Here is a 25,831-nt window from a genome sequence, read left to right on the forward strand (position 1 = left end):
GTGGTGGGGGAGGCAAACTTCAGCTCAGCATAAGAAGGAACTGCCTAAGAATTAACCATTCCCTGAAAAGGAATGGGTTGTCTCCAGAGGAAATGAGTTTCCCTTCGCTGGAGGTCTTCAAGGGAAGGCCGGATGAGCACTTATCAGGGATATGATAGAAGAGATTCGTGCTTCAGGCAGAAGGATAGATTTAACCTCTGGGGTCCCTTCCAAATGCGAGTTTCTCTGATTCTGTGAGCAGCTGACCTCTGAACGTCCATCCCGTGCCCGGAATTCTTTGGACTTCTCCTTTCCAATAGTGGGGCCCTGAGCCCTGGAAGCCATTGTGTGTGTTCCCCCCAGGGAGGAATCAGAGCCACCAGTTCTGTTGCTTCATCCTTGTCCTGGACGCCACCCAGGCCGCACTCATGGTGGCCTCCAAGGGCCTGCTCGCTCTTTGGCTGAGAGGGAACTGTAACAAACAGGGACCACAGGGACTAGTCTGTGAAGAAAGAGCAGGATAAAGGGATGGGATGGACCAAAGTGGAGGGACTGCTTCCTTTCCTCTTACCACCACAAAAAGAAATCACTTGGAAAATGAGTGCCCTTGGGAATACATGCCCACATCAGAGGAGGCAAACAACCCTACTATCTGCCACTGGAGAATTTCTTCTCTTCATCCTTCGTGGCCCCCCTCAAGTCTATGATTAAACCAAAATCACCAGTCCAGCGAGGACTGTCCTGTATTCTTTCTGGGGAAACCCTGGTAATTAACTGCCATGGAATGATGGATTTTTCCAACACATCTGTCACAATTGCTATTTGAAATAATTTGTTATGGTTTAAATGAGTAATCCCCCCAAATTTGCTCATTACTGCAGTTCCCAGTTAGTTTTCCAACCTTAATAACCCTGAGCTCTGCCTCAGGCCATTAACTAACAAAAGTCAGTCATAAACTGCTGAACTACTAATGGCTCCTTTCTCAATGATTACTCCTGGCTCATTTCAAAGAGGATTTTTTCTTTTAATTTCAGTAGCGAGGATTCTGGTTTGACAGGAGGCGAGCATTTTCCCCCTTCCTCTCTCACTTACCTCCAGCCAGCTAAGCAGAAACAGAGTTGCTCTTATTGTCCAGTCATTTTCCATTGTGCCCCACTCTGGACTTTGTGACCCCATCTGGGGTTTTCTTGGCAGAGATACTAGAGTGGTTCTTCAGCTCATTTTACAGATGAGGAAACTGAGGCAAACAGGGTGAAGTGACTTGCCCAGAGTCACACAGCTAGTAAGTGTCTCAGGCCTGATTTGAACTCAGATCTTCCCAACTCCAAGCCCAGTGCTCTATCAGCTATGCCACATAGCTACCCCAGAAACAGAGTAGTATAATAGAGCACTAAACTTCTGAGTCCAGAGACTTGAGTTCAGATCTGGTCTCTGCCACTTATTAGCACTAAACCCAGTGTCTGGTCACTTACTATGTGACCCTGAGCAAGTTATTTTGCTTTTCTGGATCCTCACTTGTAAAATAGGCTTAGTAATAGTAGGTGTGCCTATCTTGGCCTTATGAGGAAAGGAATTTTATAAACCCTTAAAGCACTATAAAAATGGAAGCTATTATTATTGGTCCTCTCCCTTTTTTTTTTTTTTACCTTTCTTCTCTATTAGGGCTTTGCTTACTCCATTCTCCCATCCTCCCCTGTGGCAGGTGTTCTACCCATCCCTCCTGGCCTTAAGTCTGACCTTTCCTCCAGGAAGCATTTCCAGACCAGGTCAGAGATCAGGTCAGAGACAAGGACTGTACAGCTGAAAGGGATATTAGAGATAATACATGCAGTCAGTGCACTCGTAAGTCCATAGCATCAGAGATTTAGAGTTGGTGAGGACCTTGAAGGTCATCTGGTCCAAACCCTTCATTTTTCAGAGGGGGAAACTGAAGACATAGAGTTCTGTCACACACATACGATCTGGACTCATGATTGACTTCGTAGTCATCCCTTCAGGCTCGAGTTTTGCCTCACAATACCATGAATTCATAATTTGGGGATTGAGGCTCCCCAGAACAAGGCTCTTTAAAAAAGAATTCATGACCCAACAAGAGATAGAAAGCATTACAAAATGCAAAATGGATAATTTTGATTATGTTAGATTGAAATGTTTTTGTACAAAAAAAGCCAATGCAACAAAAATTGGGAGGGAAGCAGAAAATTGGGAGAAAATCTTTACAACTAATATCTCTGATAAAGGCCTCATTTCTAAAATATACAGGGAACTGAGCCAAATATATAGGAATACAAGCCATTCCCCAATTGAGAAATGGTCAAAGGATATGAACAGGCAGTTTTCAGAGGAAGAAATTAAAGCTATCTATAGGCATATTAAAAAATGCTCTGGATCACTACTGATTAGAGAAATGCAAATCAAAACAACTCTTAGATACCACATCTCTCCTGTCAGATTGGCTAAAATAACAAAACAGGAAAATGATAAATGCTGGAAAGGATGTGGGGAGATTGGAACATTGTTGCATTGCTGGTGGAGTTGTGAGATGATCCAGCCATTTTGGAGAGTAATTTGGAACTATGCCCAAAGGGCCACAGGAATGTTCATATCCTTTGACCCAGCAATACCACTTCCAGGGTTGTATCCCAAAGAAATCACACAAGCGGGAAAAGGACCCATATGTACAAGGATATTTATAGTGGCTCTTTTTGTGGTAGCCAAGAATTGGAAATCAAAGGGATGCCCATCAATTGGGGAATGGCTGAACAAGCTGTGGTATATGAAGGTGATGGAATACTATTGTGCCATAAGAAATGGGGATGATGCGGACTTCGTAACAACCTGGAAAAACCTACAGGACATAATGCTGAGTGAATGGAGCAGAGCCGGGAGAACATTGTACACAACCACAGATATATGGATTCCGTGAGGACCAACCCTGACAGACTTCGCTCTTCTCAGCAACACAAGGTGCAAGGACAACTCCAAAGGACTCATGATGGAGAATGCTATCTACATCCAGAGAAAGAACTATGAAGTATGAATGCAGATTGAGGCATACTTCATGCTAGCCTTTTTCTCTTCTCTTTTGTTTTTGTTTTTGGGTTTTTTTTCTGGTTCTGTTTCTTCTTTCTCATGATTCATTCCATTGGTCATAATTCTTCTCCACAACTTGACTAGCGTATAAATTAATTCAATGTGAAGTTATTCATAGTAGTTATATGAGATTCCCTGCCATCTTGGGGAGGGAGGGGAGAAAATCTGGGACTCAAAATTTGTAGAACCATCTGTTGTAAACTAAAAATAAAAATAAATATTAAAAAAACCAACAAAAAAACAAAAACAAACCAAAAAATGAATATGAAACAAAAACAAACAAAAAGAGTTTGGGAAGGAAGTCATGAGTGAGATCAAGCTGCATAGAGGGGTGAGCGAGACTTTTCTCTTCCAGAAGAAAGAGCTGGTAAGTAAGTGTAAAGGCCCCAGACAGGAAAGAGGAAGGAAAAAGGAGAAATTCAAGAATGTTCCCAATTCCTTCAGCATCCTCATCATTGAGATGTTCTCTAATTTATCCATTTTTTGGACTACACATGTGATTTGATCAATTTAGGGAATTTCCAGTAAGGAAACTTGCCCTACTAATACTGATCAGCACTTCAGCTGCAACTTATAGAGTTGTTTGGGGAAACAGAGACATTAGGTGACTTGGCCTGGATCACACAGCCAGTATCCATAAAAGTCAGGACTTGAACCCCAGGCTTCTTGGTTCTGAGGCCAACTTTTTATCCATTGCCCCATGACACCTCTCCACACTGACAATAATAACTAGTATTTATATGTTGTAGTGCTTTTAGGTTCAATTCAACCAGCATTTAATAGGCATATTCTCTGGGCCAAGCACTGTGTCTGGTATCAGGAACAGAAAGACAAAATTCAAAGAAGTGTCTGCCCTCAGAGGCTTTAAAGTTTGCAAAGTGTTTTACAATATATCTTTTTCCTTTGAGCCTCCCAACAGCCCAGGGAGGTGGTACCATAGATACTGGCCCCATTGTGTTGTTAAGGAAATGGGTTCAGAAAGGCCAAGTGATTTGCCCAGTGTAACACAGCACAGTGAGGAAGAGACAACATTTAAATGAAGGCCCTTCTAAGTACAATTCTGGAATTCTCCTCTCTAAGCTGGGCCACGTTATCAAATGTGGTCCCCGGAACTGAACTCATCTGATCAGGGCAGAGAAGAGCCAGACTATCACCTTTCTTATCTTAGATGCTGTGGCTCTCAGAATGCAACCCAAGATCCTATTGACTTTCTTAGCTGTCGCATCAGATTGTTGACTCATTGAGCTTGTGGTCCACTGAAACCCCTAGATCATTTTCAGACATTCCATTCTCTGTCTTCCCATGCCTCTTCCATCCTGTTACTTGTGCAGATGATTTTTTTAACCCAAATGTGGAATGTGACATCACACCACAGGAAGAATTCCAAGCTCACAGGAGCCAATTCAAAAGCAGTTTAGAAAATGACAGTAAATGAACTCCTTAAAATTAAAAATCTAGCACAAAAGGAAAGCAACTTTTTAACCCCTGCAGTATAAGCACTTTTGCATCTTTCAAAATTTGCAAAATGTGACTGGGAAGAAGTTTCCTCCAGAACTCCCTTTAAAAAACAACCAACTTATTTTTAGTGGTATTCTTTGTGTTTATATCACCTTCCTTTCTAAATATATCCTCTGCAGTGAGTCATCCCCTGTAACCCAAAAGCAAAAAAGGAGGAAAAAACAAACCCATTCAGCAAAGCTAAGGAATACAACAAGGGAGTCTGACTTCGTATGCAATGTTCCACACCCCTGGTCCTCCACCCCTTATCTCTTAAACCAGGGCAAGCCCTGATTTCTGTTCCTTCTTATTCCTTGTGCTTTCCATTTGCATTACTGGGTGGTCACTGTGTCTGCTGTTTTTTGTGGTTGTACTCACTTTATTCTGCCTCAATTCATACTGATTCATTCATTCAGTCTCCATGATTCACAACTTCTTATCTGTGACATATTGCATGGTGACTCAACCGTGTCAATATAAAACCAGGGCAGGATCTTCTAAGTATCAGTGAATACATGAGAAGAACGGAATCCCTGTCAAAATATGGACAGCAAACAAACCCCAAACCTCAGCTTGGCCCTTCTTACCCACCTCCAGGATCTCCAGATCCTGAAGTCACTCACAAGGAGTAATGGACATCCAGGGATTCTCCTGAACTCAGATAAACCTTGGACTTTTGGCAAGAGGCTGAAGAAAGAGTTGTTGAAAAACCTTATCTTAAGCTGACCGTTAAAAATAAGCTTACCAAATTTAAACAGGCTACACTGATTCGAGACAGATGGCCACTTTTATGCTACCTAACCAAAGTTCTTTTGGCAGAGGATGATGGGCATCCTGTGATCTTTGGTACAAATTCGTAAAACCATACTGGAAGGGAGTGGGGAGGAGGGGAGAGTGGATTGTTCTGTCAGTAAAGAGAAAGTTTTTTCATGTATTTCTTTGAAACCTTCATTCCTCTAAGTTCTGGCTTGAGGGGCTATGGGGCCTTCATTTTGCTATTCAGTATCTCATAAGTTGATGTGGAGGAGGTACTAACAGTTCAGAGGTCAGGAAAGGCAACATGGAGAAGGCAGCACTTGAGCTAATCTTTGAAGGAAGCTAGGGATCTATGAGACAGACGTAAGAAGGGAAGGCATTCCAGGCATGGACACGGCATATGCAAAGATGCAGAGATGGGAGATAGAGTGTCATGAAAGGGGAACCACAAGCAATCCAGTTTGGCTAGGTGGTAAAACATGGGAAGGTGAGTAGTGTGTGTGGTAAACCTGGAGATGTAGGCCAGAACTCGATTGTGGAAAACTTTCTATATCAGACACGAGCTTATAGTTTATCCTAGAGGGAAGGAGAAGCCACTGGAGTTTCCTGACTGAGGCAGTCACATGGTTAGATGTGTGCATTAGGAATATCAGTTTGGTAGCTATTTGAAAGATGGATTGGGGAAGGGGGAGACCAGAGGCCAGGAGGCCAATTAGAAGGCTGTTATGATAGTCCAGGCAACAGCTGACAATGTCCAGATGGCCGCTATGTGAGTGGAGAGAAGAGGATGGATGTGAGCTATATTGAAAAGGTAGAATCAACAAGATGGCAGCTAGCTAGATGTAAAATGTGAGTGAGAGGAGATAACTGAGTATGACTTCTGGGTTGTAAACCTAGGTAACTGAAAAGAGGTTGGTGGTTTTGACAAAAATAAAGCAGTTAAGGAAGGAAAGGATGTGGAAAAGATGATGAATTCTTCTTTGGGGGCACTTGAGATTGAAATAGGCAAGATGTAGGTCTAGAGTTCAAGAGAGAGCATGCGGTTGGATACATAGATGTGGGAGTCATCATTGAACCTGGGGTAGCTGATGAGATTGACGAGGTTAAAGAAAAATGATGATGGTAGGAAACCATATGTTTTTAGGGGTGCTAGAGACCCCAAAACACCTACATGCTGGGTCCTGCTGAAAGAATTCGACTCAAGCTTTCTCAGCCAAGGAAAAAGACAAAGTTTATTAAGGATTCGCCATAATGTGTTGTCTTAAGAAATCTTACCAAATGCGATGCTTGTTTTCACAAGTGGGCTAGATTCAATCTGAGCGCCTTCATGGAGGCAAGGTGAGACTTATATACAGAAAGATTGTGGAGGGATTGAGGGGTGGTCATGAGTAGTCTGGGATGACTAGAGGAAGGGTTTAGGGTGGACTGGGGTGACTGGGGTGAGGTCACACTCTAGGGTGGGAAATGATCACTGAGAGACTATCCCTCGGGGCCCTTTTTATACACTGTGGATTAGATTTAGGGGCCTGGCAAATGTTCGGTCAAATGAACATCTGAGGAAGCTTGGAGTAATTGATAGAGCACTAAACTGGGAGCCAGGACATTTGGCTTCAAATACCATCTCACATATTTACTAGCTGTGTGACCCTATGTCCCACTGGCTCCTTCTGTCACCTTCTACTCACAGCCACCCATAGCCCTGGCTTTGCCACAGTCAACCAGCCATGAAACACACCCACACACATACTAGGGCTTAATTCTCAACAAAAGTATGCTACCTATGCATCACAATGAAGATTCCATTTGCTGAAAAGTCTACCTTCTTCTTTTCCCATACATTTAGTGCCTGGTAACTTTTCTAGATTATGCCCTCCACTAAAGGTATGGCACAGCCAGAGGAAGCTTGCTCACAAAGATTGACTTCATTTGAAATGAATAGTGATAAAACTCTGTCCCAAGGTCTCCCACTCCTCAGTGGGGACATCTAGAAGTGCCACTGATGTGTGTAACATCCAGTCCACTGGACCTCTTCAGAGGATGTCTAGTGTTCTTTTTCTTTTAAAACATTGTGTGACTGGAGAGAGTGAAGGACTTATTTTTATGTGAGCACAATCTGAAATCTCTGAAGGCTTCATCTGGAGACAACCATGCCAGGTAGCTGGAGGAAAGAGTACAACAGCCCCAAATGATTTTTATCTTCATAAGGACAGAGCATTGAACACTGCCTATGGCCCGCAATCCTCACCTTTATGCAAATTTGTGTTGTTGAGCTACAATTTTTATTTATTGGATTTTGATGTTAGGTGGTGGCTTTACTCCCCCATGGATCTGATCTCCATTGCTCATCTGCACAGCTTGTGAGAGCCTGTGAAAGTCATCTACCACAAAGCAAAGCTCACTGAGCCCAGATCTCGATGTTCAGCCTTTTGAGTTCAAACCTGCACATTCTTTTCCATCTTGCATCTGAAGCAAGCATGTGGGACCTGACCAAGTTCATGGAATGCAGAAGTTTTTGGCAAAAAGAAATTTGTCAGGGCCCCAGGCCAAAGCCCAGCTGTGGGATCCACAGCCTTGGCCCTAAGCTGCTCTGGAAGATTCTGATGGAAAGATGGTCCTTCTCTTCACCAAGGCCAACCTTCCTCCTCCTTTGTACCTTTGATCCTTCTTGTGTCTTCTGACATATTAATCCCACAAGCATCCTCTCTAAACCCACACCCACATCTCCTCTATCCTTAAAAAACAAACCAATCCTCCTTTGTCCTCATCCCTTCAAGCTATCATCCTGTATCTCTTCTCCCTTTCTCATCCAAATTCCTAGAAAAAGTGATTTATAGCCAGCATCTCCATTTCCTCTCCTTTCACTCTCTTCCCAACCTTTTAGAGTCTGACTTCCAACCTCATCATTCACCTGAAACTTCTTTCTCCAAAGTAACTAACTCTTGCCAATTTTAATTCCTTTTCTCAATCCTCATCCTTCTTGACCCCTCTGCAGACACAGTCCTCTGGGTTTTCATGACGCTGCTCGGTCTTGGTTTTAATCCTTCCTGTCTGACCACTCCCGATTATTTATGTCCCCACTATGGGTGTAGCCCAAGGATGTGTCCCCAGCTCTCTTCTCTCTCTAGACTTTCTCTTGGTGACCTCATCAAATTCCATCTTTCCATGAAAGCCTTATGTTCCAGATGATCACCTGTATGCTAATAATGACTTCCACATCTCTATATCCAAGCCTTGATCTCTCTCCTGAGCTATAGTTCTATGTCATCAACTTCCCATCAGTCATTTTAAACAGGATGTGCCATTACTCCCCTTTGCCTGTTGTCTCCCTCATTAGAATGTAAGCTCCTTGAGGGCTTTGCTTTTCATTCCTGTATCCCCATAATTTAGCACAGTACTTTGTATGTAGTAAGCATTTAATAAGTTTTTATTTGTTCACTTATTCATTCATCTCAAACATGTCCAAATTAGATCTCATTATCCTCTCTGACTTCTTGTCCAAACTTCCTTATTTCTATCCTTCCAGTCACCTAGTCTCACAACAAGTCAGCCTCAACTCCTCTGTTATTGAAAGCCCTTTGTGACCTGGTTTCAACCTACTTCTCCAGGCTTATTATGTATAATCTTCCTTCATGCTCCTTAACAATCCAGTAGCCAAACTGGTCTTCTAGATGTTCCCCCCACAACATTCCATTTCCTACATGCATACCTTTGTAAGAGCTATCCCCCTCACCTCAACTGTTCTCCTTCATCTTCTTGGAATTCCTAGCTGTCTTCAAGGCTCAACTCAAGCACCACTTCCTAGACATTCCTGACCCAACCACCCCGCCTTCTCTACAGTTGTTAGTGCTTCTCCCCTCACTCCTAAATTAGCTTAGCTTTCCTTTGTATATAGTTTGCATTTATTTATTTGCATACAGTGGATCATAGGAGCATAGATTCAGGGTTGGAAGGGACCCCAGAAGTCATCTAGTCTTTTTAAAAATTTTTTTAAAAATGTATTTATTTATTTTTAGTTTACAACATTCAGTTCCACAAGCTTCTGAGTGTTAGATTTTCTCCCCTTCCCTCCTCTCCCTCCTCCCCAAGACTGCACGCAATCTGATATAGGCTCTACATATACATTCATATTAAAAATATTTTCACATTAGTCATGTTGTAAAGAAGAATTATAACCAACAGAATGAACCATGAGAAAGAAGAAACAAAACAAAACAAAACAAAAAAAGAGAGAGAGCAAATAGTATGCTTCCATCTGCATTCAGACTCCGTAATTCTCTGGATGTGGATAGCATTTTCCATCATGAGCCCTTTGGAGTTGTCTTAGAACCCTGCATTGCTGAGAGGAGCCAAGTCCATCAAAGTTAGTCATCACACAATGTGGCTGTAACTGTGTACAATGTTCTCCTGGTTCTGCTCCCTTCACTCAGCATCAGTTCATATAAGTCTTTCCAGGTTTTTCTGAAGTCCACCATTTCTTATAGCACAATAGTAGTCATCTAGTCTTAACACCCTTTTTGGAGAGAACTGGACCAAACAGTTCCTGCCCTCCAAAGATGTACACTTTAAGACTGGATTTCCATGGCAAATCCCTGTGTGACTCCAAGCAAGTCACTTGGCCTCTCTCTTTCTCAGCTTGCTTCTCAGTAATCTACCTTGCCCTACTTCATGGGCACTGTTAGATTTCAGTGAGTTAATAAATCTAAGGACACTTTGAAAATTATAAAGCTATATTCTAATATAAGAAATTTATTATAACACCAAACTATCTGAAGTGAAAAATAGTCATTTGTTTGTTTCCAAAATTTCAAATATTTTGTATCATGAAGATAAAACATCTGAGGCGAACAATTAAAATTTTCACTGCAGGGAAGGGGAGATTCAGATTCCAAATAGACCCAGCTTAATGGGGACGAGTCATGACTATAAGGGACAAGAATTGGACATTGAAAAAATAAAGCTTCTCTCTAAAATAGCTCCCCTTTCAAGAGAAAAGGCTAATGCAGGGGGCTGAGGAAGCCAGAAAGGTATAAATATTGATAATTTTACATTGCTTTGTCTTACATATTTATGATACCTGGAAAATGCTCTCCTCTACCTTATAGGGAAGATTCCCCCAGAGTATAGCCACCCTAGCTTTAAAGAAGGAAAGAAGGAAACAAGTATTTATTAAGTACCTACTATGTGCCTGGCACTGGGCTAAGTGCTTTATAAATATTATCTCATTTGATCCTCTCAACAACCCTGAGAGGTAGGTGCTATTATATATACTAGTAAGTGTCTGAGGCTGGATTCAAATTCAGGTCTTCCTGACTTTAGGCCCAGCACTCTATCTACCACACCACCTAGTTGTGTCTATGTACTCAGAAAGGTAGTTTATGAGCATACATTCACCCAAACCACAAGCCCCCACTGAGGGAACAGGGATGGGTAACGCATAGCCATAGAGAACATGTGGCCTGGATATATATTTGAGGGAACCTCTGTAGCTATCGGGCATACACAGTGGGGCAACCCACCCCCCTGACACTGCAGAGCTTCTATTTTTTCAAGTGATATCACTGCATTGCTCTCACTGGGCTTGCTCCTTGCTGGTCTCCACTGGACACTGTTCTACTGGATGCCGTTCCCGCTGGACACACAGTCTATGCCAGACACTACAGACTCATCTCTGCTGGATGCTACTTTGTTGGACGAATAATCTGTGCTGATTGCTGCTCTACTTCCAACTTTTGGCTTCAGCCAGTAGTCCTTGGCTACAGGACTATGTCTCTAACATGATCTTTTAGTTCAAAGCCAGAGGCTTTTTATAGCCCTTTAGAAAAATCAGTCACTCCCATCATGGACTATCAGAAAGTCTTCCCTATGAAAAACTTGCCTTTTTTCCTATAAAGTGTGAACTGCCTTCTGAGTCTTAGATAGGAAGTCTCTTGTCTTCCTAGCAGGTATATCTGAGATTCTAGTGTCAAACTTTTTAGAACAACTCTGCTCTATGTTCTTTGTCTGTGAGCGTACAGCTACTCAAAACAGGAGCCCCTACTGATGTGTTTACTTTTAATAGCCAAAGGATGCATTTAGTTCAAAGCAAAGGCCTTTAATGAAAATGGCATAATAAGAAAAGTAATAATAAAACATTTGCCTCATAAACCTGGGGCACACTCTCCCACCTATACACACAACATTGGTTGGAAGTGGAAACATGGATGGTAAATCTTTCTTTTCTTTTAACTAAACTTTCTGGTCCATGGGCTTGAAGTCTCTATGGGTCATCTTACTCCACCTCATGGTAAGCATTTTCTGTGCCTCCTGATTTTAACCTATGAAAGCTAGATTATAAACTATGTAAGGGGCTGTTTGCCCAATAAATACCAAACAACTCAGGGTTTCTTTATTTTCTTTTTTGTTATGAACTTAAATCAATAAGCACAAACATTTTTGTATTAAAAAAGAGGATTGTGTATGTAACTATGAACTTGTGTTATCTACAGATTTTTTTAAAAAGTATATCCTAAACCTAATGCAGTGCTAACAGTTATCCTTTTTTGTATTTCTTTTGTGTATTTAAATGTTTCAGTGACGCTCTTCTTTTTTCATTTCTATCACCATCCACTAACTCACCCCATTCAAATAGAAGCTTTGCCTTAACAAATAAGTTAAATAAAACAAATGTGCACATTGGCAGTGTCTAAAAATGTAAGTCTCATTCTGCACCTCTACTCTATCCCTTCTATGTCTAGAGATCATAGGCATGCTTCATTATCAAACTTCTGAAATTGTGATCAGTCATTAAATTGAGAAGAGTCATGTGTAATCTTTTAGATTTCTTTATCTTTAGATTCTTGTGGTCATTCTGTAAGTTGTTATGCTTCTGTTACTGTGCATTAGTTCATCTGAATCTTCTTGAGTTTCCCTGAGTTTGCCATATTTGTCATTGCATGTGGTACAAAATTTTTCCATTACATTCATATACTACAATTTGTTCAGTCATTCCCCAACTGCTGGGCACTCGCTTTGTTTTTCATTCATTGTTACCATAAAAAGTGCTGCTGCGACTGTTTTTGAACATGGGGATTCTTTCCATCTGTGCTTGAACACAAGGTGTATAACAAGTAATGGTATTGCTTGAGCAAGTTCCCTAGTTTTCCAACCCTAAATGTCTTCTGTGCTCTCATGTAGATGAGTGAGCAGGGGAAAAGCATGCATGCGTATGCCTACACACGTACACACACATATACACACACACAAACACACACACACACACTCACCCCTAAACTCAAGGGGCAAAGTCATGGTCTTCCATATCTGCTCATCCACATTCCTGCTAAAGCTGAGAGGGCTTTGAGTTCGCCCTTATATCTTAAAATCTTTTTAGGTCCATGAATCTGCCCTAGTATTTGACCTGATTCTTTAGTTCCTTTCAATGCCTGTTGATTTATCTGCCCAGCTGTGTGATTCCAGTTTGGATTGACCAACATTGTTTTGCTTGGTTTTTGGCAGGGTCGCCATGTGAAGACTGGACAGTTAGCAGCCGTCAAAGTCATGAGTGTTTCAGAGGTGAGTATGAGTTTCTTCTGTACCACTTGGGTGGGCTGAGTTTTTGGTGTTGGCCACAAATGAATGGAGGTGGTACATCCCAGGAGAAAGAGTCGGAATCCTGATCGTGCTGGTCATTTCCCCTCTCTGATCCTCAGTTTCCTCCTGTGGAAAATCAATTTTGTGCAAAATTTGGTGAAGCCTATTGTTTAAGGTCATGTGGAATGAAAAACCAATTGTTGGTCTGAATTTTTCATTTGTAACCCATTATATTGATATTTTATAAGTATAACCTAAAAATAGACTCCAAACTTGTGTATACTTAGAGTATTCTTCGTTATCTTTCTTCTTACCCTTTGCCCCAAAGGCCAAATTTCTCCTAGTTAAAAAACTATATACAAGGGGCAAATTTTTACTTCAAACTCCGAGGCTTTAACTATTCTGGTTTCTTAAAATTAAAATTCCATAGAAAACACATGCAGCAGACAGGGGGTGGGTTGTCCACATTTTATTAGTCTGTGATAATGACCATAAGCTCTCTGCCAATCTACTTCTAATTGGTTCTCTGCTCTCACAGATAGGAAATGGCAGATTTCTTGCAGCCATGTTGCCTACCCCCTGTTTTCTCTTGTCTTTTTCCTCTCTTCTGCCTCAGGACAGGGACTACTGTCTTCTCAGTCCTGTTTGAGCTGTAAATTTTGCATGCAGCTGCTGACAGGTGAGCAAGTGGGACAGTTGAATTGGCAGTGCTGTTCCCGCTGACATGAATAAAATGGTGTCATAGTTCATGATGTGGTGTCTCAGATGTTGCTAGGCACTGAGTTCTTGGCCCATCTGTGATCCAGAGTGGTGTGAGTAACTTCACCTTCCTAAGATATTATGAGCATGAACGTTGCAAAGGTCAGATTGTCTCCCATGGTCCCTGAAGGAAAATTCTCAACTAATCTATCTGTTAAAAAGATACATATTTCCTCAAACTGTTTTCAGTTGAATCAAGTAGTCTTTTTCCATTTTGTTTGGGGAATGATTGTGAGATAGTGTTTTAGAAAATTGTGCTTTTAATTTGGCCAGTGAGTAGTTTTTAATTCTCTTCCAGCAGAAGGGATTTTTGGCCACCTATATCACTTCTGCCACTAATTACCTATATGACCTTGGGCGAATCACTTAAACTCTCTGGGCCCCAGTTATATCGCATGTGAGATGAAGGGATTGACCCAGATGTCCTCTGAGGAGATAGGAGCACCAATATAGGGCTCAGAGGCCATCTAGTCCAACCCCTTCATTGTACAGATAAGGTAACTGGAGCCCAGAGAAGGGAAGATGATGGCTAAATTCGTACAGGTAATAAGAGCCAGAGTTGGGATTTGAACCTAGTCCTCTGACTCCAGATCCACATGTCAGTAGTTAATAAACTCTTATCAAGTTCCTATTGCATGCCATATACTTTACTAAGCACTGGGGATACTAATACAAAAACAAGAAAGGCCTTGCCCTCAAGGAACAGTCTAATGGGGAAGGACAACATACAAAAGGGATCTGAGAAAGGGGGCAGGAGGGTACTCAGCCAGAGAAGTCCCAGAGTAGAGCAGCGAGGTGAGAAATGAGGAGATGTTCTGGGCCCAAGCTCCTTCCTTAAATGAAGGCTTTGTAGTTCATGGCCCCATGGGGCCATGGTTAGTGATGGGGTGGAAGGCCAAGGCTGATGGGATCTCCTGCAGGATGATCAGGTCTGTCCAGTAATGAGCTTCCCGAGAGCATGGTGAAGAAGTCAGAGAAATGCCCGAGTAGTGCAGCCAGGGGAGAAATGAGCGTCTTTCCACAGTACCGGCTCTGTCCCAACTCCGCCATTCTTGGATTATTTGTCTTTTCAGATGAAAACCAAGTCACTCAGGTTTACAACCTCAGGATCATCCCTAACTCGTCACTCTCCCTCATTCCTCAGATGCAGTCAGTTACCACGTCCTGATGATTATACCTCCTCAGCCACTACTCTAGTCAGGCCCCATCACCTCCAGCCTGAACTATCACAATGGCCTCCCAACTGGTTTCCCTACATCCTGTCTCTACCCGCTCCAATCCAGCTCCCACATGGCCAAAAGAAATATTCTTGAAGCACAAATCATTCCCCTGCTGCAGAAGCTTCATGACTTCTTTTACCTTTGGGATCCCAAAATGTGTCTTTGGGTCCCTGGTACCTTTGGAATCAAACACAAATTCCTTTATTTGGCCTTTAAAGCCCTTTGCAGTCTCACTGTACCCTACCTTGCCAGGCTGATTACACATTATTCCTCTGCATTCACTTTTTGTTCCAAGTGACCCCCAAACACAACATTCCATCTCTTTCCTCTATAACCAGCAGTGTCAAATGCAAATAGAACTGGGGCCACTAATCTGAACATAAGGATCCTTGCAGGTGGCATATTGACTTAGTTTTAAAAATGCAATGTTATTTACGTTTTATTGCATTTTTGTTTCTTTTGTTAAATATTTCCCATTTACATTTTAATTGGTTCAGGCCACACTCTGGAGTACTGCAGGGTGCCTGGCCAATCACTACTTTATACCTTTGAATTTGTTGAGCTTGGAATGCACTTAAAACTCCCGGCTTCTGTCAAAGCTAGGCTCAGGTGCCACCTCGTACTGGAAGCCTTTTGGGGTCACCTCAGGTGTTAGTGTTTTCTTCCTGCCCTCAAGTTACTTTATTCTTCCTTTGTATGTATTTTGCATTTCCTCTCCTGTGTGTATATTGTTTCCTCCATCCCCCACAGAGTGTAAGTTCATTGAGGGTAGGAACTATTTTTTTTTGTCTCTATATCCCTAATACCTAGCACAGTGCCTAGCACACAGTGGGCACTTAACAAATTGAATGGACTTGGAGGCAATGGCTTTGAATGTGGGTTTAGATCCCAGCTCTGCCACTTATTAGCTAGATTTCACCTTCTCCTTTTTGTGCCTCAGTTTCCTCATCCATAAAATGAAGAAATGGAACAAGATGGTACCTATTTCTAACTTTCAATCCTAGGATCTGATGAAAGGTTGTTCCAATTGCTTTATCATCTCCTAAGAGACCTTGAACTAAATTTCATCAGAGGGACAGTGAGACCTTGGGAGCATTTAACCCATGGATGATTAGTGTCAGTTGTCTATATTGGAAGAGAAAAAAAAGGTCACATTTTGCTCACATCAAACTGTGTTTTTCTAGTTAGTGCAGCCTATAAATCTATTATTATGAATTGGGCGCCAAGTTTCTGTATATATAAGCATCTGGTCATTTTCATTAGGACTATTAGTTTAAATTGAGAATAATATTCTGCGCTCTGACTGAATGTTCTGTCCCAAGACCATGAATCATTTTCCCAGTAGAGACAGGGAAACTTTTGATGTCAGCTTTGTAAATGTGAAGATCTTAGCCCTATTAAAGGTATAGTGGATAGGGTACCAGACTTGGAGTTAGGAAGGCCTGGATTCAAATCCTACCTTAGACACTTTCCAGCTGTGTAACTCTGGGCAAGTCACTTAAACACTTTTGGGACTCAGTTTCCCTCTCCTTAAAATAAGGGGGTTGGACTTGCTGTTGCATGGAGGCACTTCCAGCTCTAGATCTTAAGAAGTGATTTTCCAGTGTGAGTTTGTGGGCGGAAAAAGACATGTGTTTCTTAGGACTCAAGTTCATGGCCAGTCCTAGGAAAGACACCAGGAGCAGCTATCTCAGGAGTATAACCTGAGGAACCCGACAAGCCACCTCTTGTGGCTCGAAATAGAAGTAGAAAACACAAGCCTCCACCTTCAAAGAGCTTCCACTCTGGCTGGGCAGGGACTTTAGCGTCCATCTGCTCCAACTCCCTCATTTTACAGAAATGGAAACTGAGGCCCAGAAAGGATCTTTAGGACCCTCATAGGGTTGTTGTGAGTATCACACGAGATACCATATTTGTAGTGTTTTGCAAACCTTAAGGTGTTATGTAAATGTGGGCTATAATTACGGTTCGACCTGGAAGGGAGCTCAGAGGCCAGCTAGTCTACCCCCCTCATTTTACAAAGGGGGAAACTGAGGCCCAGGATGGGGGAGGGACTGGCCCAGGGTCACCTATAGGGTCACAGGATCATATGGATCAAGAGGTGAAAGGTGACCCACACAGGTATTAAGTATCAGAAACAGGATTTGGACCCAGGTTGACTGACTCCAGAGCCAGGCAAGCCTCTTTCCATTGTAAGATGCTGCTTTCCATGAAATAATTAGAGACTAGATCAAAGCAGGATATGATCAGATACAGGGTGAAGAGAAAAATCCATTTCAATCAGCCCACTTCATTTCAATTCAAGAAGCATTTATTAAGTGCCAGGCATTGTGCTAGGCATTGGGAATACACAGACAAAAATCAAACAGCCCTCTCTCGTTTGATTTGATATATTTTTGTCATTAGTTTTTCGGAGTCTTTCTCCTGCCCCTTATCTCCACCTCATCCCCGCCCCCAAAGCCTATCCAAACCACCATACACCAAGTCTTTTGAGTTGATTTTGATTCTGGGGTTATGTGCAATGGCTGGGGTGGGGGAGGTGTCGAGATTCTTTGCCTTGAAAGTAAATCCTCAGGGGGCAGCTTGGTGGCTCAGTGAATAGAGTGCCAGGACTAGAATCAGCAAGACTCATCTTCCTGAGTTCAAATCTGGCCTCAGACACTTACTAGCTGTGTGATCCTGGTCAAGTCACTTACTCTGTGTGCCTCAGTTTCCTCATCTGTAAAATGAGCTGGAGAAGGAAATGGCAAACCACTCCAGTATCTTTGCCAAGAATACCCCAAATGGGGTCATTTGCTGAACAACAGCAAGTAAATCCTCACTGTGAGCTGCTGCCTCCTCCTGATGGAATGCTGATTGTGACCACAGCAGGAGCCTAACTGGGCCCAACTCAGGAAATGGTGCCCCCGCATACAGGGTCTCAAGGAAGAGAACCTGAAAGGGCTGGCCATGGGAGCTTTGGCTGAGATCTCTTTCAACTCCCTTCTGAGTCTAGCATCGTCTCACCAAGTCTGCCTTCCTGTTAACTGACAAAGGCATGCATAGCAGAGCTTTCCAAACCAAACTGATTAGACTTTCCCTGGGGGGTGGGGATTGGGGGGGGCAGCTCTATATAGGAGGAGAATCCCTCTTTGGTAAGTTTTTCTGAGTGCATCCCCCCTGGGATTCTAGTCATTCTCCTTGGTCACATATTATTCACTTAGAAAAATGACCCTTAAATAAAGACCCAGCTATATCAGTGAGTCAAGAAAGAGTGTCTAGGAAGCTTCTCATCTCTCTCAAGTCAGTCATCTAGAATCATCAGGGATAAGATGTGTGAGAACTACACCCCATGCTATTTCTGGCAATGGTATGTACTTAGATGTGAATTAGTGATGGCAAAGTCGAACTGGGTTTTGTTTAGAAACAGGATGCACCCATGTGGTTTGATTTACTGACTTCCAATTCTTTAGTCTTCTGCCTTTGTAACCCACCAGAAAGAGCATCAGACCAAGAGTTAAGAGATTTGGATTGGATTGAATAGGCTCCAAGGATCCTGGATCTTGAGCTAGAAGGGTCCCCAGATGCCATGCTAGGTCAACTCTTTTATTTTACAGAGGAGGAAACTGAGACCCAGGGAGAGGAAGGTTACCCATCTAGAGCTAGATGGGACCTCAGAGGCCGTCTAGTCCAATCCCCTCGTTTTACAGAGGAGGAAACTGAGGTGAAATTCTTTGTTCAAAGTCACACTATTAATATGTGCCTGAGGCCTGGAACAATGGTCTATCCCGAGCCATACTTACAGTGGTTTTTTTTTTTTGGTTTGTTTGTTTTTTTATAAGGAGAAAATCAAGTTCAGTAATATTATTTATTCTATCAGGTATGTAAAAATACTGGCTCCAGAGAAAGCTTTTATATCCTTGGAAGAGCAACCCATTTCCCAGATCAATGAATAGCCACTGTCAAGTATACTAGTGAAGAGGCTGCCCTTCCCAGGAGTAGAATGCATCACCATGCAAGATGTGTGAAATGGAGTTGGAGGCCTTTGGGATCTTATTGTATCTGGGAGAGAGGACTTTCCTATACTTCCTCCAATGGTCCCCTTCAGGCCTGTTCCACCTTAGGCAGAAGGTGGAAAGGGAGGCAGGCAGCCAGTCAGGCAGGTTGGCTGTTTGTATTTGAGGGACCCTCAGGTTGTACAGGAATCCATGCCTTCCAGGATTCCCTCTCCTGTCACATCCTAGACACTGGGCTGAGAAAGGAAGTGATTCCTCATTAGCTAGACCACTCTCTACTAAGGGGCCTGGCCCCATCATTACCACCAAAAGATAGGTTTTTCTTCCAGGCTAGAAAGTAAATGCAATTATAGAAAATGCTGAGGATGCTAGAGGGTGTTAGAGGCTAACCCTTTAATGAATTTCACATTGGGTGGTACTTGACCAAATTATTGCCACACAAGGAAAAAAGCTTCCTTTGCCATTCATTTGGCATCCAACAGCATATTTAATACTGACACAAAATTCATCCTCCAAGCGATCTCTATAGCTATGTCTTACTTCACATAAGACAAAGTGTGCCTCAAAAGTTTGTGATGATTAAATTTCTAGAAATGCGGTCATAGATTTTCATATCACGGTGAATCCTTTTATCAAGTGAAGAATCACCCTCTAATTTGCCCCCTCCTCCTCCATTGTACTTAGACTCTGAACCAAACAATCTGGGATATCTAAGCAGCGAGAAGGGGTGCCGGGGAAAACAAGGCTGCTGCCAGATCAGCCCAAGAACATGTAAGGATGAAACGGGAAGAAAGAAAACATGTAGATAAAAATAGAAAAGGTCTTTCAGGACGACTATAACAAATGACTGTTTCCATCAGTGATGAGAGGTGGTCTACTATGCACAGACTCTGACAACCCAACTCAGGGTGCTTACAAACTAGAAATGGTAGAATGGGCATTAATGGAAGCAAACACTGGAAGAATAGCTAGACTAGGCCCGTTCATTATACACAGTGGAGATACATGTTGGTTACCGAAGGTGACAGTTTTCAGAGGGACCAATTATCTAAAAGACTGGTGTAAAAGATCCCAGACTATAACTTCCCCAAAAAGGCAATGAAGACATTTTCAATAACTCTTAACCCAAATGCTTCCTTTTCTCTTTTTATACCATTTTAACGTAAATAATCAAAGCCTATCTAGGGAATACTTGATGAGGATATGAGGAGGGAACAGGAATTCTTTGACAAATGATCTTCCACAGCAGACCACCTCTGTACAGTCACAGAATTACCCAAAGAGTTCATGGAAGGCAAGAACCCACTGTTTTTGTTATTTGTTGAGTATGAAAAAGCATTTGATTCAGTCAAACACAATGCTTCTTGAAAGATTTTCCTCCCACAAGATATCTCCAAGGCATATGTGAAAATCATCCAAGACTCCTTGAAAGAAGCAACAACAAAAATAATGTTGTTCAAAGACCCTCTGATTATCAATACCAGGCAAGGCATAAAACGAGGAGACGTATCCTCACCAAAGGTGTGGGCCGCAGTGATGGACCAAAAGGAAGAGTGGCTGCCTGTAGATGGTGATATAGTCAGTACGCATTGTTAAGAGATCCATAATTACCAATAAGTGTTTCCCTTAATAATAGGCATGGATATATATGCAAGAATATATGCATGGATACGTGCAGGAAAAGCCAAGTGGATAAAAAATGCCTATTTCAAGACTATGATATATATATGTATATACACATATATATACATATATACATATATATATATATATATATATATATATATACAGTTGGATTATTATCCATAGAGCCTACTTTCTTGTCATATCTTTTATACTATAGCTATTTGTGTATGTCCTCATTTAACAGAGCAGTGGGCATTTGTGTGGTAGCAAAAAACAAACTTGGAAACAAAATGGGTTCTCATGGAATAAGATATGTCTAAATAAATCATGATGTGTCTGTGTAATGGAACATCCACTGTAAGAAATAACAAATGTGAAGAATTCAAAGAAATATAGGAAAACCTATACGAACTAGTGTAGAGCAAAGTAAGATGAACCAGGAGAACAGTATACACAGTGACTACAGTGATGTAGATGTAAGCAACTTAAAGGAAGTTCAGCTTAGATTAATTGCAATGACCAGTATTGATCCTGGAAAGCAGATTCTGAAATATACTTTCCTCTTCTCTTTAGAGAGGTGGAGAAGAGAGGCCTATAGGTGAAAAACATTGCATATGCTATCCAGCATGGTAATTTTGTTAGTCAGTTTTACGGAACTGTTTTTCTTTTTTTCATGAGAGGGTTTAATAAATGGTCCTGTGGGGGGTACATTTAGAAATGACTGTGGTGTAAAAAATAAAAGACACAAATACAAAAATTTTTGAAGATATCCTTAAAAGAGAAAATTGAAATGAAACACAAAAGTTCAGTGATCCAAGAAATATTAGAACCATCAAGAGACAACAAAATTGAAATAACATATGAAGTTTCAACAAGCTAAGACAATTGACCAGTAATACAGAATTAAATGTGACAATCTATGAATTATTGGCCTTCCAGAAACTTATGATTTGAAAAGAAAAGTTTAAGTGCTGTATTTTGGGAAATCATAAGATAAAATTGACCATAAATATTGTAACTAGTTGACAAAATTCAGATTGAGAGAATCCTCAGAACTCCACCAAAGATAGACCATTGGTTGAACATAGCCGGAAATTTAGTCCCCAGGCTCCCGAGTATCTAGGTCAGAAAGAAAATATCATAAGCAGCCAGGAAAAGATAGCTCATGTACCAAGGAACTCCTATCTGAACTGTCCAGGGAAAGAAATGAAAGAAACCAAGAAGCAATAAAAAATGGCTTGAACTCAAGGATAATTTTTCCTGCAAAGTTAAGATTAACCTTAAAGGGGGAAAAAGAGGAATTTTTAACAGAATTAATGATTTCTAAGCCTTCCTTTTAAGAAAATCAGTTCTGAACATGATGTTTGAAATAAAAATACAGCATAAAGAAACTTAAGAAAAGTAATCAAGTCCTCAAGCTATCTTGAGACAAATCCACATGGCTCAGTAATGTTGTAATGATTCCTCATATACTAAAGGAGGACACAAATCTACTGTCCATTAGGAATCTCAGTTCATCTAACGGTTATTGAAGGAATAAAGAGAAAAGCTATGGGATTAGGTTTCCAGAAAGAAAGACTTTAGAGGAGAGGGGAAGGAGAGGAAGGGACTTAGTGTTTCTTGAAATCGGGGTGCCCCCACTGAAGACCAAATCAAGAGGTAGAGTGCTGGGATAAAATGGATTTCAATATGCACACTCTTACTTCCACTGGGCAAGGGAAGTATGAAAAGGATTATAGTAGTAAAAGTAGAAAAAAATTAGCAAGCTGGTCTAGGGAGACAGAAGAGTGATATCTGAATCTAAGGAAGGCAGCAGAGATACAATTGTTTCTTGTAAAAAAAAAACTCAACCATACATACATACATACAGTTGTTCAATTGTGTTTTTAGTTATGTCTGACTCTTTGTGACCCCCTTTGGGGTTTTCTTGGCAAAGATACTGGACTGGTTTACTGTTTCCCTCTCCAGCTCATTTTGCGATGAATAACTGAGGCAAACAGGGTTAAGTGATTTGCCCAGGGTCACATAGTAAGGGTCTGAGGGCAGATTTGAACATAAGAAGATGAGTCATAATCTACATTACAAAACAGTAAGTATCAAATGAGTTCATACCACTAACATTCACAGTTATTGTTTATTTTTCCCTCCATCAAATCCTATTATATTGGAATAAAAAAGGTCAATGAGGAAAAAAAAACCTAGATAAGCAAGACCCAGAAGCAGCTGAAGCCCAGTATTTGATAAATCAAAGAAAACAAATTACTAGTGAAATGAATCAACAAGAATTTTCTGAAAATTGGAAAGCAGCTTGGCAGACTTTAGATTTGGACCAGCATTTTACACCATATACTGAAATGAGCTCAAAGTGGATATGCAAATGAACATTAAAGGTCATGTCATTAAAAAATTAGAAGAAAACAAAATCAGATAGCTTTCATAACTATGGATAGAGAGGAAATTCTCAACCAAGCAAGGAATATAGAAATCCTAAGAGATAAGATAGATCATTTTGTTTAAAAGAATTAAAAATCTGTTGCATGAATAAAATCAATGTAACCAGCATAATAAAAACTGTCATTTCGGGGGAGGGAAGATAATAAGTTTTGTTTCAAATATCTGTGAGAAAAATCTGATATTCAACACACATAGGGAATTGATACAATTATTCAGGGTATCCTAAAAGTCTTAGTGCAATTTTAAGCTTTAATAACTTAGGAAAGTAGAGGCATGGGATCTGAGTCTAAGGAAGGCAGCAGAGATAGTATTGCTTCCTATAAAACAGGCCTATTTTTTTTTACTTTTACTTCTATACCCCTTTTCACATGTCCCTTGTCCAGTGCAGGTAAGAGTGTGAGTCTTGAAATCTCATTTATCCTACCACTGTACCTTTTGATTTGGTCTTCATTGGTGTTATCCCAATTTTAAAAGCTTTAATAACTTCAAAACTTTAAATTGCTCAAAGACTTTTGGGATACCCTGTAAAAAACCAAGAGCCATTGCTCAATAGATAAGTAGTGAAAAGAGTTGAACAAACTGTTTTCAGATGAAGAAATGCAAATGATTGACAACAATGTAAAGTAATGCGTGAAATCATTAATAATAAAGATATGCAAATCAAAAGCACTGAGCTTACATCTTACACTCCCAAAATTGGCAAATTCCCCCCAAAATTAGAATGATCAGTTTTGGAGGAGTTATAGGAAGAAAACACCTCAATACTTTGTTGATGGACCTGTGAACTGGTGTAATAATTCTGCAAAAGCAATATGGAGTCATGGGAGATAAATCACTAAACTGTTCATAAACTTCGAGGCAGGGATCCCATTACCAGGCCTGTACCCCGACGAAGTAAATGACGGAAAGAGCTATATATATAACAAGATATTTATAGCAGCACCCTTAGTGTTGTCATTCTTCTACCAATTTTTCCTGAGGGCCCCTGGAGAGATTAAGTGACTTGCCTGGAGCCAATCAGCAGAATTAGAATCTAGGTATCCTAATTTTCAGTCTGGGAGCTCTTTCTGTTTGATATACATTGTTCTCAGCTAGGTATATTCCTTAAAGCCTTTAAAAGAGGTAGTTTTAGCACCAATGAATGGAAGTAAGTACCCCATTATATAGTAGGGCTACGGACTGAATCTATGACAACTCATGTCCCCTAAAACATTATATGATGGAAAACAAATAGAACCTGCTCTACAAATTCGGCCCCCCCCCACACCTATCCACTTCATTAATTTATAGTAATCATATAGATCTCATTGGCCTTTGCTGTGACCTGGTACAAATGTTATGCTTTCTCTCTCCTTTGATCTCCAACAGCTAATAATCTTTGAGGCATGTGGTACAGAGTTGACAATAAAACCCAATTTCTATTCTTGTTGTATAGGATGAAGAAGAGGAAATCAAAATGGAAATCAACATGCTTAAGAAATATTCTCATCATAGGAACATTGCTACCTACTATGGCGCATTCATAAAGAAGAATCTTTCTGGCCATGATGATCAGCTCTGGGTATGTGTGGGAACATCCTAGTAGAATATAATCCCTCTGAGGCCATGGGCTGTTTTGCTTTTGTCTTTGTACCTCCACCACTTAGCATAGTGCCTTGCACATAGTAAGCCCTTTATAAATACTTATTAAATTGAATTGGATTAAAAGAGTTCAGATTAGAGCACAGAGAGAAGCCAATAATACAAGCTTGCTATGCGTTGAGAAGAATAGAGAATATTCCTTTAATGATCGTAAGATCATTAACTTTAAGCACATATAATAACCACAATTAGTGATAAACAAGATAACACCCAGTAGGTGTCCTGGTGGACTGACAAATAATGGCAGACAAGTAATAAATAATGATAAGTATAATAAACAAATAATAAATAAATAATGACCGATAAATAATGGATAATTTGTGACTAGAATTTTGCTTGTATGAATGTGGGTGCTGCTAAAATATTTGAAATGTTTATACTCTTTAAATTTTGCAGCTAGGTGGTGTAGTGGCTAAAGTGATAGGCCTGGAGTAAGGAAGACCTGAATCAAATCTGGTCTCAGGTGCTTACAAACTGTGTGACCCTGAGCAAGGCTTTTAATCTTTGTTTGCCTCAGTTTATTCATCTGTAAAGTGGGGATAATATAATAGCACCTACCTCCTGGGGTTGTAGTAAAGATCAAATGAGATAATGATGGTAAAGTGTATAGCACAGTGCCTGGCATGGTAGTACACACTACTTAAGTGTTAGCTGTTTTTGTTATTGTTAAACATTTACACACACCCACACCCACACCCCCCCCCCCACACACACTCTTGTTAACTAATTAGCAAGGCCTTTCCCCAAATGATGAATGATAGCAAAACAGTCTTTATCTTGTCCATAGGATTAAAGATTCCAAATTAATGAGATAGGAATTAAGGTAAAACCTCAATGTATATGTATAATTCAGTTATTTAGACTCCTTCATTGCCTGAACCATTGCCATTAGGGTTTTACTCTCATATCTCTGTACAGCTTTTATTGGTATCTCTGCTTTTAGGTATATGTTGTTTGTTTGTACATATCTTTTAATCTCTTTTTCCTCCCCTCTATTGTCCCAAATAATTTATTACAATCTTTTCTGTAAACATTGTTGGCTGCTTCACTGATTGTCTGAGAGACTTCCTCTCTCCCTAGAATCTTAAACTCTTCTAAGGCTAAAAAATAATGTTATTTCCTATATTGGGTTTTATATTCTTAGTAGTACCAAGTGAATCAATTATTTATAGAGGTGATAGATAGCTTACATAGAACAGTCCACACTTTCTTGCCAATAATCCAGTTACATGGAAGACAGAA

The 25,831-nt window shown here is 40.8% G+C and overlaps 1 protein-coding gene across 1 annotated transcript in view; it reads left to right on the top strand.

The window, feature by feature from the left end:
• Positions 1-25,831, top strand: part of NRK (Nik related kinase) — a gene marked incomplete at its 5' end in the record, with an annotated part of 215,747 nt that overhangs the window by 75,143 nt on the left and 114,773 nt on the right. Inside the window, 2 exons of the mRNA XM_036739833.1 lie at positions 12,820-12,876; positions 24,384-24,509. Of these exons, the coding sequence (XP_036595728.1) occupies positions 12,820-12,876; positions 24,384-24,509 (183 nt within the window). The remainder of the gene's footprint in view (positions 1-12,819; positions 12,877-24,383; positions 24,510-25,831) is intronic.

The sequence above is a fragment of the Trichosurus vulpecula genome, chromosome X (genome assembly GCF_011100635.1).
Source record: "Trichosurus vulpecula isolate mTriVul1 chromosome X, mTriVul1.pri, whole genome shotgun sequence".
In the NCBI taxonomy this organism is placed as follows: Eukaryota; Metazoa; Chordata; class Mammalia; order Diprotodontia; family Phalangeridae; genus Trichosurus; species Trichosurus vulpecula.